Source organism: Sphaeramia orbicularis, chromosome 21 (genome assembly GCF_902148855.1).
Source record: "Sphaeramia orbicularis chromosome 21, fSphaOr1.1, whole genome shotgun sequence".
NCBI lineage: Eukaryota > Metazoa > Chordata > Actinopteri > Kurtiformes > Apogonidae > Sphaeramia > Sphaeramia orbicularis.
The window spans coordinates 33128793-33145735 of NC_043977.1; the positions used below are offsets into that span (position 1 = coordinate 33128793).

The window sequence follows — 16943 nt, forward strand, 5'->3', positions numbered from 1 at the left end:
TTTTCGTATCAGAAATGAGGCGATTTGATAGCTGAGCGTTCAGAACAGATACCTCATGGATGCAAACACCCTGACGAACATTAGCCTGTGCTTGATTCCTGACTGACGAGACTTCTTTTCACACATTTTCTGTTGTTCTCCAATGCTGGTAGAGGCCCCAAAAAATATTATACGGCCCAAATCCTGTTAACTGTTTAAAGACTTGTCGTCTGCTTAAATCAAATACACACTGTTTTAGTCTTTCACTGGAGAACATAATGTACCTTTAGTTTTTAATCATGCAGGGATGTAAACACCATACACATATTTGCCAGTCTTGTTTATTGTGACAAGAAAATGCAGGAAATATGACTAAAAGGCCTCTAGAGACAAAAATTACATAAGAAAAAGAAGCCCAGTCATGAAACATTTTACATGTTAAATCACACCTGGTGTAAAACACTTAAAGATTAACACAGTAAATCTATCTTCTGCTCAAGAGTACAAAAATGTGAGATGCAAACAGAAACTTGCATTAAATACTATCCACATTAGTCTGTAAAAACAGTTTTTTTTAATACCCATTTCTCTGTATTCCTATTGCATCTTGATACAGAGACTATAATGGTGGCCTTAGATCTATAATCGTTCTGTACATCCCACCCAGGCCAAGTTTGTGTTCCAGACCTCCCGAGTAACAGTAAATTCTCGTAAATTCCATCTCAACCAAAGCGTCTGTCAGTCTCATAATGGAAGAAGGGAATAGCCAATGGTGCTGAGGGCAACTGAAACAAACATAAGTAAATCAGAGGAGGGAAGGCGGCTCTGCAAACAGACCTGCTGTCTTGAAATGAGCAGGATTCCTATATTAATGTAGTAGAAATGGGGAGACTAATTAGTAAAAAAAGACAATGAATTTATCATGATTGAACATAACAAACGTTTGGTATCTGCAGAACTTTGCTCTTATAGCGTCTTAATGCCAGAATTGGGCTTCATAACTGGAATTACTGACTTTCAGACAAAACAACAATTTGAAAAAAATAAACATCACATCTAGAATCAGCCGGAGCTTTTACACTCTTTTTCCTTTTCCTGCTCCAATCTTTAAAGATCCGCTATTCTTAGGGCTCTAACACTAAACTTCTAATATACCCTCTGATACAGACTTTGGTTAATCACAGGTGTTTTCAGACAAGTAGGGGGTTAAATAATTGATTGACAAGTGTAATTACAGTCGCTGTTAAGATTTCTATAGCCATGAGATGTGATGTTTCTTCTTCTCTACAGCAGCATGAAACAACTTCAGGTCATCTATATCTGTATTTATTTTAGTTTTTAATTTGGACCAAGTGGAGAAAGATTTAGAAGAGCGGGTGTTTTGTTTTGTTTTTTTCCATCAATTTCTGCTCCTTTCTCCTACCTACCTCAATGACTACAGCCTTTTTGTTTTCTGGTCCCTTTAATTTGTCTGTCACTGTAAAAAACAATCTGTCTTTTCCCTTACATGTCCTATACGGTTATTATCCTCAGAGCTGTTGTCTTTATAAACAGCCTTCTAGCTCTGGATTTAAGTCCTGGTTGAAGAGACGGTCAGAGGAAACTGTTTTCTTGGCTTCAATCGTGGCTGCATCAGAGGAACTGACTGTTTGATGTGTGTGAGAGAGGCTCTGTGCTGCTAGATTGCATTGCATCTACTCGTATTTCGCGCTCAGTATCAGTAACTGTGACCTTAAAACTGTCAGAATAGTTTTACCAGACTGGTGGCTGTCCTTCCTTAATTATCCTACAACCTGTGAGACAAACTGTGCAGTAGAACAGTTGAAAATCCAGTGAATATTATTTTTCTGGGCTGCTCAGCTTGATCTCGCAGGTGCATTTGTAGTCTAATTCCCTTTGTGCTCATTCTGAAATGGCTGTTTTGGTCTTTAAAACATCACTTTTGCTTTTATTCCAGGACATCTTGATAAACTGTCGAAGGGCAGCAACGTCGATATCCATTTCTCCGCTGGTGCCCTATTACTTGGCTGTGGGCTGCTCGGACAGCTCAGTGCGTATCTACGACAGGCGCATGCTGGGTACCAGAGCTACAGGTAAACGATCCCCAACACTGAAAGCACAAACACACAATTTTTTGGCTGTTATAGTATAGTAGTGGAAAAAAGTTTTCAGACACCCTTAAGAATTTACACAGTCTCAATTATTATCATGAAATATATGCAGAAAAATCTATTTGTGTTTCAAAAGGTGTGGCTGCATCAGACACAAATCTGAACTGAAACTGAAACATCCAGTTTTGACATTGACTGAACAGAGCATGTGTAGAAGGGATCGTGTGGGTTTGGAGAACAGAACAATACTTGGCAGAGTTCAATGACTGGAGAGTGATTCTTAATGTAATATGTCACAAATGCATGGGATGTCCAAATCTAATTTTTTCCCCCACCACTTTAGATTTAAAGTTGTAACATTGAGTTCAGCAATGAGTTGCACTAAATGATCAAAGATAGTTATCAATAACTTTGATTTTGATTGCACTGATTTCATAGAGGTTACTTGTACAGTACTTTTGTGTTGGGTTGTTATTACGTGGAGACGACAGATGGAGGTAATGAAGTGAGTCTGATGGGTTTCTGTCACCCTGTTGTGCTGACTGTTTTCCGGTGAGAATGGTGTAGCTCTTTTAGATTTAGGAATACTTAGAAAACACCTTAAAATGTAGAGGCCGCACATTTGATTGAATGTCACTGTCAGCCTTTGCAAATATACACTGACAAAAGGTTGAAATGTAAAGATCCAGTGTGTATATTGTGATATTTTGGAGTCACTGAGTAGAGAGAGATGCAGTGTAAAAATGATATGCGTCAGTGGATGATACTGTATCACATGCTGTCATCACTTCAGCGGAAGGAGGATTGTAAACAAGAATGGCATGTGAGAACTCCCTAGGCATATAGTGTGGGTGTATTTCCATAGTTAACATGTCAGTGCACCAGCTGCCATCACGTCCTGCGATCACAATGACCAACAGTTCTAAAACTTTTTCTTATGAATATGAACTCTTCAATCCTCCGGATGATTTAACCGGCAGCAGAAAATTCTGAGTAATGAAAGAGATAAAGTGACCATGAAGGACAAATACAGAGCAGACACTTTAAACAATAGTTCAGACTGAAGCAGGGTGGATAAAGGTGCCAGCTACAAACATTTACATTCCTGTGTCAGTTTTACTGGACAACAGACACCTTTTGACTGACTTGCGGAGGAAAAACATCAGATTTTGACTAAATCAGGCATGAATGTCTCCACCAAACAAAGTGTCCAATCTTGTGGCAACATATTTTATTGTGCGCACAATCTGAAAATAATGTGTTAAACTGGTCACATGTACTTGTCGCTTAAAACATCAAGACCAGTGATGAACAGTAGCAGTAGCAGAGCTCATCAGTTTGGCTCAAAATTGCTCAAAAATGTTTCAGACATTTACTCATGGTTGTGACAGTTTCTTTCTATATGAACCAATGGATCCTTTGGTACCTGGTTTCCATTTTCAGAAATATCTTAATGAAATTGTTCACTATGCTCATCACTTATATCACATGGAAAAAAATCAAGGTGTGACTGGAGGAATTGAATTTGAGCGATATTTTGCTTTTAACATGTCCTCAACTACCTGATCATCATTCAGAGCAAAAAATATTGCGCCATTGTGCAAATGAATCCCAAGCTGTTAATTCTAGAGGGCTGAGTTTTGAGCAGAATATGGGATCACTAATGAGTTCTAAAATCCGCTTTTAGCTTTGTTTCACTTAGGACGGTACCAACTCTGTCTGTCAGGCATTGAAAACCATCTGACTGTTGATCATGTTGAATTTATAGAACTAATACCATATCCTACTAATGGTGTGACATTCTGTTAATGGCTGTATGTTGATTAATGCATAAGTTAAAATCTTCATGTGCTGTAGAAATCCTTGTTTCAGATTTGGAATCAGTCTACCTGATTTAGTGATTTCGGTAAAATTGACTATTTTTTTCCCAGTTGCAAAATTATTATTGACCCACATTTTTGAGCTGGTAATTTTCTGCCTTATTAGCCTTATTTCTTACAAACAAGACGTAAGAATTTAGCAAAAATGTTGGTGGAAGAACAATATTTAAAGGTGCGGGAGACTTTCATGACCAATTTTTCATCAGATCTGTAAAACCCCAATCATAGCATAAGTATCACGAATCTGTAAGTCTTTCTGTGATTACTCACCTGAATCTCTTGCATTACAGTGAACAATTTCGAAGTGCCATCCACCATAAACAAACCATGTGTTTACAAACAGAGTCAGTAGGTCACTCGAGCATCTTCAGAATTTTGTTGCGACGTGCATTGTGGGAAACGGAGGTTTGCGCAGCCGCCTGGCAGCGGCAGTGACCCCATATGATTTTATATGGATGAAACAAACATGACATGGAAATGGCTGAAACACGGAAACAGCTGGAGGAATATGGATAGAGGGAGGGGAGCTCCTGCCGTTTCCGTGTCGTGTCTGTAGCAGCTGCCGCTGCCAGGTGGCTGCATGAACCTCCATTTCCCACAATGCATGTCATGATAAAAAATCCAAAGATGCCAAAGTTACCTCCTGGCTCTGTTTGTAAACACATGGTTTGTTTATGGTGAATGACACTTCAAAATTGTTCATTGTAATGCAAGAGATTCAGGTGAGTAATCACAGAAAGACTTACAGATTAGTGATACTTAGGTTATGACTGGGGTTTTACAGATTTGATGAAAAATTGGTCACGAAAGTCTCCCGCAGCTTTAAGGAAAATCATGTTTACATAAGCCTTTTTCATGTAGAAATACATTTGTGTGTCTGAATGTGAAGGAGGTAGAACTGCAAGTTCAGTTCGACATAAAAGCTCTTACTTTAATCTCAGTAATGGAGTTGAGGTTAACTGATACGACCCCTCCTTCGTCACCCTCAGGTAACTACATGGGTCGTGGGACTACGGGTATGTGTGTGCGGTTCGTTCCTACTCACCTGTCAAACAAGTCGTGCCGGGTGACTTCTCTGTGCTACAGCGAGGATGGTCAGGAGGTGCTGGTCAGCTACTCCTCCGACTACATCTACCTGTTCGATCCCAAAGACGACCAGGCTCGAGAGCTGAAGGGCCCGTCGGAGGAGAGGAGGGAGGAGGTGAGTTCACAAGATGATTCATCACATCCCATGTCACCGAATGGAGATGGTGTGTTTTCTACTCTGGTGCGTCCTCACTGATGTCTCATCCAGTTTTTATCCCTTGGCTGAGGGGTATTGTAATTGTTTTGTCATCTATCCGTCCGTTCATCTGTCCATTCAATGACATAATCACATTATCTGAAGAATGCATTGATATATCTGCACCAAATTTATTCTGTGGATGCATCTTGGCGTGGAGCAGAAGCGTACTGAAAATAGGTGACCTTGACCTACTTTTTTAAGGTCAAATGACCTTGTGCAGTTATGATATATTAATAGATATTATTTATAGAGTACTTTCAAATATAAATACGTATGTAATAACATTTACACAAAGACTATCTAATCTAAATTATAGGGCACTAACTTTCAACAGAATTTTGCACTGTATTTGGCCGAGGGGGATTAAAAGTACCGTACCTTCCGATCTATAAGCTGCTACTTTTTTCCACACACTGTGAACACGCAGCTCTAACATGGTGCGGCTAATTTATGTTTTCTGGGCTAACGATCGATCCGGCCGACAAAGAAGGAAATAGAGCTGCTGCATGTAAACTTGGGATCAATGACTCGACGGTGAGACGTTGGAGACAGGGTGGGTGCGGCTTATAGTTTGAAAAGTATGGTACACAGCGTGTTATGTTGTTGTACTGTAGCACAGTTTAGACCTGGTCGGTATCGCCACTGATTTCATCAAATGACTTGGCTGCAATTTTCGACTCATTCATTCAGTAGTGATTTGGTTTTGGATACAGTCCCAACTTTGCTGATATGTAAAATATTCTCAGAGAAATATTTCTGTAAATTGTACAGCTTTCCACATTGTTAAAATTACTGATGTGAACAAAAAGCAGCTACCTTAATATACTTTTTCCCACAATCCCACAGCCATGAAGAACCTGGGAATTCATGGAATTCAGCTTTAGGAACTCTTCAACTTTCTGTTGTTAAATTCATGTCACATGTGAACGTAAAGATGGGTTTAAAGTCAAATATTCAGTATATATTGTATTATATTCCTTTTGGAGCAGTGAAATTAATAAAATCAAGGCTGGGTTTTTGCCTTTTATCCTGATGCAAAAAGCAATGACAGCCTCATAAGGATGAAGACATATGACCAAGCACAGTCTCATACAGGGAGGTTTTACCGAAGTGAAGGTTCGTTATCGTAAACAGAGCAGACCTTGATGTTTTCCGTCGAGTGCTGCAGACATCAGCGTTAAATCTGTACACGCTGATGCAGTGCAGAGACCGTCCAAGACGAGATAAAGGAATGAGGCGGAAGGATGACTGGAGCAATGAAGAAAAAAAAACATTCTTTAGTTGTAGTTGGGTCATAGTACCAGGTTGTTTTGGAAATCTGATAAATGCATAAGCTGAAGTGTTTATGGTGACTACCCGGCTTCACGTGTGACTGAATGTGCTGGATCATGGTGCCGGTGTTTTAAAGCTTCGTGGTGAGTTCAGCTGTGTTGAGATGCAACCACCGGACACATTCCTTTCCAAATACAGCAACCATGCAGGCAGTGTTCCTCTATCCTCCAAAATAGTTCAGGCCAAAGTGGGGGAACAGCCAAGAAAAGGCTCATCACCCCCCCTCCTTTTCTTCCACCTGTAGCCTCATTTATATCTTTCTATTCCCTCAGATTATTTGACTGTCTTTAGCCCCAGCTCTTTTTCAACACCTCCATCCCATATCCAGACCTAACAACATTTCTTGCAGCTGATAGCCCCTCCACTCAGACCCCCGTTTTCTATTTCTGGCTGTGGGCCTGTTGCCCTGCAGTGAGAGCCAGGGGACTGGAAAGTGAAGGCAACCTCGTCCGTGCAGCCTGACTGGGGGTGGGGGGTGGGGGGCGTCACTTTAAAGAGGACACTGACAGAGACGAGCAGTGTTTTGCTTTGGCAGCGGAGCTATTTTTGACCATGCTTTGACTGACAAACTGCTAATCTTTCTGTGTGTGTGTGTGTTTCCATAGCTGAGGCAGCCTCCAGTGAAACGCCTGCGTCTTCGAGGTGACTGGTCTGACACTGGACCTCGGGCTCGTCCTGAGAGCGAGAGAGAGCGAGATGGTAGGTTTGCAGTATACGGACATAAATGCTCATTCAGTATGAATGAGTGGTCACAAATACATTAAGCTTCTTGGATAATTTCGTAAGATCTCACACATGTTGAGGATTTAGGGTTGAATTTGACCTCTGATTCCCTCCCCTGGTCTTTTAATACAGTGTATCCCCATTAAGAAATGACCTTGCCGTGTTCTTCTGTGATATACAGTACTGCGCAAAAGCTGCACAGGGTCGGAATGAGTATACATATTTATTTCTCATTCTCTTTTCTTCAAATACAATAAGAATATACAGGAAATACTGTATTTGTATAACCTTAAAAGACACACAAAAGCTGAACTAAATGGGTTCTGAAGGTTAAAGTCACTATTTAGTTTGACCCCTGACCCCATAGCAAGAAGCAGCACAAATAGTTAGAAACATCTGGCATGTGTTGAATGAAACTTAGTATAAAACATGAGAAAATTAATGTAATGAATCTCATATTGTTGAAGAAAAGAAAACTGAAAGGGATGTCACACTAAATACGACCACTTTTGTTTATAGAAGCTTTTTATTACTTGAAGCTTTTGTTTTTACTGCTTTACATACTTGACATATATCTAGATGGAGAAATGCATGCGTGGTCATTATAATTTTACTAAACCAACAAACCTATTGTTGGCCTTTGAGTTGTACACAGCACTGTATGTTTCAATATAAACTAGAGTACGTCTGTTATGAATGAATTAGTCATTTTTGAATGAGTGGGGCAGGTGTGTATCTGCATAGAAAACCAAACACAAAGCAAATTTCACTATTTAATGGACTAAACACAATGGCACTGTAGACAAAGTTTCTTTTTTTTTGTTGAATCCCCTCCTTTCTGTAGCCTAAATAATTTCACATATCAGGTACTGCTTTTCTTACTGCAGTCTCACCATTCTGTTCTTTTCTCTTATTTTTCCCTCATTTTCTTGCTGTCTTGGAATTAATTTGAGTTCTGTAACTTTTTGTGCGTGTCACTTCATTATAATAATCGCACATGCACACATTGCAGCAAATAATGCAAACAGAATGTAAAATACAGGTCTATTTTGAACATTTTTTGCCGTGGAATAGTGGCTCATCCCATTTGATGATGTGTTTTTATTTTTTATATTCTTTGTCAATGCAGTGTTTTTCTGGTGCCTACATTATGCAAAAGAGGTGATTTCTGAAAACAGACCTATTGTTTCATTCTTCCTCCTGTTGACATTTTCCCGTCCCCATCATGTAATCAATGGCAAAACAGGAGTCTCAAAAAATGTCCCACCCTTTTTTCTAGAGCATGTGCACAAAGCATCTCCTTACCTGCTAAATTTTGCTTAACCTTTTTTTAGGTGTTTTTTCACGTATTTCACTGTTTTATCATTTTGTTATGTTAACCTACACCGGGGACTGTTTTTGTGGAACCCTTTTTATTACAGATTTTTTAAACACTTGTAATTTACAAGTAAATAACTATTTTTATTTCTCTGGCTGTTTTTGAGCTACAACATAAGGTGTTAAAAGGGTTTCATGTGGCTGTTGATATTTGTGTATCTTAATAGTTATTCCACATTTACTAAACAGGATGTTGTAATCCGATTTACTTTCTTGTAACAAATATTTATATTTAGTGTTTTTATTAAAGATTGCGTCATTCTAATTATTTTGATCAAAGCAGAAAATCAGGAAATGGTTTTAGTTAAAGGGAACTTATGCATTTCTCTTTTTTTTCTCATATACTGTGTTCATATATCTTCCTTTTTTATAATACTGTTAATCTAATGGATACAATGTCCTCCTCAAGAAGTACAGATGTTGTCATGAAGGCAGAACACTGGTGTGATTCATCTACATGTTTTGGACTCTTCTAGGGGAACAGAGCCCAAACGTGTCCCTCATGCAGAGGATGTCCGACATGTTGTCTCGATGGTTTGAGGAGGCCAGTGAGGCTCAAAGCAGCAGAGGAACCCGGCCTCAGGCACGACCTAGAGGTGAGGCTCATCTGAAAATTCTAATGTTTGTGAATATGATTCCTTGGGAACACCATGAGGGAATGTCCCCAAATTTGGCATAAATGTTCATTTTCTCAAAGATTAAAGATGGAGCAAAGGACGTGAGGCTGAAATTGAGCCAGGGTTGTTGGTGTAAGGCCTTCAGCCTTTGAGCTACACACTCATTGGGGCTCACCTGGTTCAGATCCCACATAAAATGTGCTCAACCAATTTAAAGACTTCTGAACATACATTTATATGGTGCACAAGAAAGGTAACTAAAACTAACAAATATTTCAACTGTCTTGCTTTTTTACAAAAAATGTTTAATACTTTACTAGGTGATAAACTGAGGCAGCTGTTGCTCAATAACCATAGGGTTGCAGTTCAAATCCTGCTTTGTCCTAGTCATGTGCCCTTGTGTCCTCGGGCAAGTCTAGTCACCCACTTTGCCTCCAGTGTCACTCACACTGGTGTATGAGTTGGTGTATAGTGATCAGAGGGGCCATGTGGCATGGATTGGCTGCCACGCTTCCGTCCTGGCAGCTGTGGCTACAGATGTAGTTTATCACCACCAGTGTGTGAATGTAAGAGTGAATGAATAATGGATCAAAAATGTAAAGCATTTTGACTGCCTAGTAAAGCACTATAAACATCCAGTCTGTTATTATTAAATTGTTGATTCTCTAAACGTGCTGTGTGGTATTCTGTACCTCTTTATTTTCTCCTGTGTCTTTTACAGGAACAGCTGTCCGTCCAGAGGGGGCGTCAAATTCTCCGCCTGCCTCTGCTGGAGACTCCAGTCAGGAGCCCAGTACCACCCCCAGGCCCGCAGAGACTGACTCCCCCGAGGTACCTGCTGGTCCTGCTGCCACCGCCCCCATGCCTAAATCCACCTCCTCTTCTTCCTCAGGGTCATCATCAACAGTTACAGCACCTCCTCCTTCCAGCTCATCATCAGTGGAGAGTTCAGCACCCTCCTCCTCCCCCCTCACCTCCTCCCCTGACTCAGAGCAGAGGAGTCAGGCTGACACGACAGGGACTCCGACGCCGACGGCCACGCCAACGGCCACGCCAACGGTCACGCCGACGGCCACGCCGACCTCAGAACATGCACTCTCAGGTGAGACAGCACACAGAACTTTGACAAGTTTCACAAACAAAAAGGAAGTTGGGTTCCCATCCAAATGTGTCCCATACTTTTAATAGAATTTTCAGAAAATGTGAGTTCATACACATTTACCACTACTTTTATATACAAGTTAGTTCATCATCATCGTCTAAAACCTGCCTGTTAGAGACAGTGTATCCTACAGTAACAAAATAAAACCACCTGAGCTGCTGATGGAAGGGCTGACATGTGTAAGACGTAGAAAACCTGAAGCTGGACAGAACCAACACCAAAGTGCTGGTTCATGGTCTTGATATTCTGCATCATATTAATGTTGATTCAAGTCTTTCATTTGCATTAATTCTGCAGCTCTTTATTCATAGTAACATTTCGTTGATGTTTTTGTCTAATATTGTTTGCTTGCATTAATTCAGAGAAATTTATTCTCCTCATTAGTCCATACATTCAAACACACACAATCATTTACTAAATCTGTTCCCATTGCACTAATTAGACATGCGTTTATCTTTTATTGATACACCGACTTTTCCTATTTTACCAGAACCTTTTTTTAATTTAGAATTCCTATTGAAAATGTGATTATAAACAGCTGGATGGAAACGCACCAATCCAGTGATAAAGTGTTGTGATTTAGTTTAGTGTAACTCTGCTGGTTATGTACTGTATGTGTGTATACAAGTGTGTGTGTGTGTGTGTGTGTGTGTGTGTGTATGTTGGGGCCACTCCACTCAAGCAGCAGCCTCACTTCACTCTCGTTTCCTTCAGCATCCTGTTGTCCTCCTCCTTTTTTTTGCCTGACTCTGCTCCCAGTCGTCTGCTCACATCCTTCCTTCAGTCTTCTAATCGTGCATTCACTCTCCCTCTCTTCCTCTGCCTCTTTGTCAGAGTACGGTCCTCATCGGCTGCCCATAAGTTTAGTGTGTAGGCGTTTGCAGAGGTTACTTCGGCTGGCCGACCCCCCAGGACAGGGTCAGCGAGCGGCCGCCTCTTCTTCCTCTTCTTCTACTGCAGCTCCAGAGAGACAGTCACAAAGAGCTGCAGCTGCTGAGACGCGACCCCGTACAGGTTACCCGCCCCTCCGAGCTCCTGACCCCTGCAGCACCTCCTCCATATGGGCCCCTCCCTCGCCATCTTCCCCTCCCCTCTGTGCTGACATTAGGTTACAGGAGGACCCAGTCTTGCTATAACTGACAACTAATCCCAACATGATCCTTTTTTTCTGCTTGTCCACTTCTGTAGCTGCCACTTTGTGTCATTTTTGCGCTGTATGCTCAGCTCCTCACTCACAAACGCTCTCACTTCATCACTCCACTTGTTGCTTGAGTTTTTATCTTTAACTCTCTTGTCGGAGTGGCACCAGCCAGTATGAAGCTCTGCTTTGGCGTCATCATTGCTTACGTGGTTGTTCACTTATGTTTGATGGACACACACTGATTTCATTTTAATTAATGGGGCCATAACTTAAGCCCTTTTCAGACATGAATGAACAGCTTTTCTGACTGTATTTGTTCTCCTACATTGGCACTTTGTAATTTGAGGATAATGATGTAGTGTAAATGTTTCCATATGATTTAATTCATAAAAACGATCAAATAATATTGGTGTTTATTGCTGTAAATGAATAGTAGAACCAGTGGAGAGCAGTGAAAAATGGAAGAAGAAATATTTACATAGAATATTTAAAGTGGTCTATGCAAATCTCTGCAGATTTTTTATTTACTTTTACAACTTAAAGTACTTTAAATCAGGATTATTTATATTACTGATTAAACAGAAAACTATGTTCATGATTAAATAACTGATCATTTGGATAACAGTATTACATATTTTTGTTTTTCTGAGCTACAGCCCAAAACTCTGGTAATTCTCATTTTCATGGATATAAAACAGGGAAAAGCAGAAGCATTTTTCTACAAAAATTGACTTGAGTCATCCATTATTTATCAGAATAGATAAATGCAACAATAGACAGAGCATTGACCACTTACTTACCATTGCTGTCCTTTTCTGAATGACCAGATGTAAAGTTGAGACTCATTTAATTCCCATCTGCTTATGTGTTTCATGTGAAGCTTAATTCATAACTTCATTAATGAACTTGTCCTGAAGGGAGCACTGGTCTGATGGTTATTGTGGTTGTGAGTTGTTGATCTGACACCACAGGAATCTCCTCACCATTATATTTGATATTTTAGAGTTTGATAAAACTGGTTTATTTGGTCTTTACCGTGACAGCCTTTTAATATATCCGTTCTGCATTTAACTCGTGTTGCCCTGTGATCTTTGCATAAATGGATTTGTGCCATAACTTTTACATGAAAATAAATTAAATATAACATTTTCATATTCTCAAAAAGCGTGTCTGAAACAGGCTTTAATGGTCAAGTCACTACAGGTTAGATTTGATGAAACGTCCGCCGCTTGTATTATTTAGGTAATAAACAGGTTGTTTGTATGAAATGAATACAGTTTCATCATGATGGAGAGCACAGCTGACTTTTAGATTCAGAATTTCATTATGAGCTTTGTTATGTTGCTTTGTTTTACATCAACAAACTATTCCTACGTGAGGTAGTGTAGCTGTTGTAAGCATGTTTGAACTCATTTTGCCTCTTGTTTTCATTCAGACTAATCTCTGATGCTCATTTTGCTCATAAAAGTTTTTCAGATGAAGCTTTTTCCTTTGGCTGAATTTACAGCTCTTCCTGCTTGGCCTTGGATGATATATTTTTAACATGAAGTTTAACCCTTGTGCGCTTTGACTCTGTGAGCCCTCAGGTTTGACGTGAGCGTCCGATGTTTAGTCGGTCTTGTTTGTGTTCCAGATTCCCCCTCGTCTGTGGTAAACAAACAGCTGGGATCCATGACTCTTGATGAACAGCAGGGTGCGTCTTCTCCCCTCACCACCTGCTTTGTCCAACACTTCTCCATTACACTGCATTTTTTTCACCTCACGCTGTTGCTTTCTTTCATTGAATCTGCTGCTTTCCCTTCCATGCTTATCTGTCCACATGCATATGATAGATACTGCAGATAGACGTATGTCTAATTTACGATGCTGTCACTGGACTAAAGAATACTGCAGTACTGTAATCTGTAAATGATTCTGCATTTTAGCAGAATAGACAGATCTATAGTGATGGTTTAATCATTATTACCTGATTGTTTATTAGATTTGTATGGATATTGTAGATGAGGGGTCCTTTTACCCTCACTTCACCCAAATTAAAACAAAGCAAACTCATTTTAAAGGTTAAAGGTTAACTCATTGCATTAGCATTAGCATGTAGCACATTCACAGCAGTGAGCTGCCACTGAAGCTGCTTGGGGACAAACTCCAGATCTTCATCACCGATTTTCGCTTATTTACTCATCCAAGATCAAAGCTGCATCTATTTTAATTGTCCATCAATCTGTCAATTAGTTTTGCCCTTAGTTGAGTCCTGTTTAAGCAATAAAATGTAAGACTTAAGTTTTAAAAAAGCTTTTCTCAAAAATTCGTAGAAGTTTCCCCAAGTTCACTGTTCACAGCCCATAGACTATTAACCACAAATATTGTACATGAGAGGCTGCACCAATAGTGTTGTGTTAATTTATCTGAAACAGTTAATTTCCAAATTGATAGCCATCAAACTAATTTCTTGTCAAACTAAAATGGAATTTTTGGTGCTGTAGTTCTGATTTAAGGTGACGTATCTTCCTCCACTGCAGTACAGTACACTGCAGTTGATCATGAAAATTTTGGACATGGAAGACGTTTTGTTTTAACAGCAACATGCTGGTTCACTCCAGCTGACAAACAAATGTTGCTGTCAGTTGTCATTGGAATCTACAATAATTCATGCCATAAGTCTGCTGTAAGGGGGTTTGGATCTCTGCTGAGGTGTGGACTGAGGGCTTTGATGTGTGTTGCTTGTGTTTGTATATTTTTTGTGTTGTTGCTGCTGTTGGTTTGTCTGTGTCGAAGCATGTTCCCCTTTCTGTTTTGTGTTGTTAATCTGAGTGGAGTGATGCAACAGACAGTTGCATGTTTCCAGGAACACTAATCATGGTTTCTTAATTCAGTCTGAGCAGAGCAGTGTCTGGCATTCACACTGATGATCGTTCTGGTTTTCTCTCTTTCTCTCTCTGGTGTGGTCGTCCCTCCCTGTAGGAGCAACAGAAGCTGCAGGATCACCTCCCGAAGAACCGGTGTCAGTGCCAGCCAGAAGCAGCCCTCCCACCACCAGTACCACCAGTACCATCAGTACAACCAGTCCGACCGGTACCTCCAGTACCAGTCGACCCAGTGCGGCAGAGCCAGTCCTCAGCCTACACTACAGTTCAGAGGGAACCACCACCAGTACAATAAAGCTGGATTTCACAGATGAGTGGTGAGTGAAGTCTGTAAGAGGAAGCATTTATTCATTCATTACAACATGATTATGCTTAAGTGTTCAGATGAAGGATGTAGCATTAAAATCATGTTAGTTTCTCTTTTTGTTACAAACGTGAACAAGGATTAGCTGCTTTTGTGATGAACCATAAAATAGTGAAACCATGTACTGAGGTTGATCACAGACACCTCCATAGAACAGAGAAGTCTACAGCACTTCTGTACCCACTGTTGTCCTGTTGGTTCTCATTCCAGTGTAGTTTTAATTAACGTTTTCTATCGCAACTACTGAATTACAAATGTTTTTCCAGGTAATCCTAAACCAATGTGGTTCCAGCACTTTGAGATAAATTACATTTTGTCTTTTCCAAGCATAATTTTTCCCATCAGATTTTTGCCGTCTTATTAAAACTGGGAAATTTCATGATGAAATTTTTTCTAAATATAATAAATATGAAATGTAATTATGATTTTATACATTAGACAATTAAACTGAAACAATTGTACCAGATTCCTTGAGCCTTTTCTGTATTCTCTACATTGTACAAAGTATTTTCTCATACTTAAAAGGGCAAACTGGCAAATCTCATCCTATCTTTTCTCCTGAAGAACAAGAGATAACATAATGCTGCTTTTGTTCCCAATCATGATAGCAATCACCTGCTGACATGAACTGTTTCAGTTCACACTATTCAGTTTTTCCCTCTTTATTGGTCCTGAACTGGCCCCGTTGTAACTTTTTCTGAAATGCCTTAAAGGCCTGATTACAGGAATGGATTTCACTTTCTGTAATGAAAAACGATTCCAAGTAAATTTAGAAATAACTGTTCTATGTTCCAACTTTTCCTGATTTTAGGATTGTAGTTGTTTTGTAAAAATCACTCACTAACATAATGAGTGATTGTGTGTGAATCCGCTCCAGAAATTCCCTGTCTGACTTTTTCAAAATACAGACAAAGTTTGTATAACCAATTTGCCACTCAAGTATAATCAGTCATAGATGATGCAGCTAAACACTTATTGACTGGTGTTTGTTCTTTCTTCTACAGGAGCAGCAGCACATCCAGCTCTATAGGCAGCGGAGCTCCGAAGACATCTGAATCTGTGGGTCTGCAGAGCAGGGAAAACCTGTCTAAAGAGACCTCGGTGTCTGAGCAAGGTGACTTCTTCTACATCATCAAAATATTAAACACATTAAAGATGTTTGTCTGTAACACAGTTTACATTTTAACATTAATTTGCCTTGTATTATACATGGTGTCCACAGGTATCGGACAGCAGAATTTAATGTTTTTTAAGACCTTTTTGTGACACATTTTAATCAAATTTAAAACTCATATATGAACAACTGTTTTTTGTATAGCTGATGAACATTAAAGGTGTATATATGGGGTATGTTTTATACAGGAATATTGCTTTCAGACTGACTTAAGTTAATTTACATTTGTCAAATAGGTTAATTTTATTTATTGATTTGTAATACTGATGTGGACTTTATTACAGAACAGATGGATAAATTAAATTGGATACAATATTTGTGGAAATTAAGACCCCAAGTTCTAATTTGAGAGGACATCTAAGGCTTTTTGTTTATAACATTATATTTGAGACATTTTCAGATGTCTTTTCTTAATGTTTTTTATTGTTGTTTATTGAATTTCCTTCTTTTAATCACCGCTGTTTTATTGAAAAAGAGGAGTCTATTGTGACATACTCAAAGATTAAATAAAGAATACTCCAGGATTAAATGAGGAAAAGTCCTTTTTTCAGATATGATATTGACATATTCTCCCTTCAGCTCTCTCTGAGTCCTTGGGGGAGCAGAGTGGACCCGCCACTTCCACAGCACCTCCACCTTCTGACGCCTCCTGCTCCGGCGCCCAGAGCAGCTCGTCAGCTCCTGCCCCCACAGAGGGCTCCTCCGAGGGGGACACGGTGGCGTCTACGCTACCGGAGAGGAGTCAGCCCGAGGGCAGCGAGGACACATCAGGAGGCTGCAGGAGAACGGAGCCGACAGGGGAGGGCCATGAGGGGGAGGCGGGCCAGAGTCAACCTGCACGGGGCAACCAGGACTCAGACGACAGCGACGACGATCCGATTCTGATCCCGTCAACGAGGTTCAGAGGACAGGGACAGAGGTACACATCAGTTAC

At 40.0% G+C, this 16943-nt stretch overlaps 1 protein-coding gene across 6 annotated transcripts in view; it reads left to right on the forward strand.

Annotated features, from left to right (window-relative positions):
- dcaf6 (ddb1 and cul4 associated factor 6) overlaps nucleotides 1-16943 on the forward strand; it is a 43989-nt gene that overhangs the window by 12655 nt on the left and 14391 nt on the right. For 2 of the 6 annotated variants that reach the window (XM_030124891.1, XM_030124885.1), the window contains exons 6-15: nucleotides 1937-2072; nucleotides 4960-5171; nucleotides 7193-7286; nucleotides 9164-9283; nucleotides 10026-10406; nucleotides 11301-11480; nucleotides 13241-13300; nucleotides 14569-14788; nucleotides 15840-15949; nucleotides 16589-16928. In XM_030124891.1, coding sequence (XP_029980751.1) covers nucleotides 1937-2072; nucleotides 4960-5171; nucleotides 7193-7286; nucleotides 9164-9283; nucleotides 10026-10406; nucleotides 11301-11480; nucleotides 13241-13300; nucleotides 14569-14788; nucleotides 15840-15949; nucleotides 16589-16928 — 1853 coding nt within the window. The remainder of the gene's footprint in view (nucleotides 1-1936; nucleotides 2073-4959; nucleotides 5172-7192; nucleotides 7287-9163; nucleotides 9284-10025; nucleotides 10407-11300; nucleotides 11481-13240; nucleotides 13301-14568; nucleotides 14789-15839; nucleotides 15950-16588; nucleotides 16929-16943) is intronic. The other 4 variants (XM_030124886.1, XM_030124887.1, XM_030124889.1 and 1 more) reach the window with 4 other exon arrangements.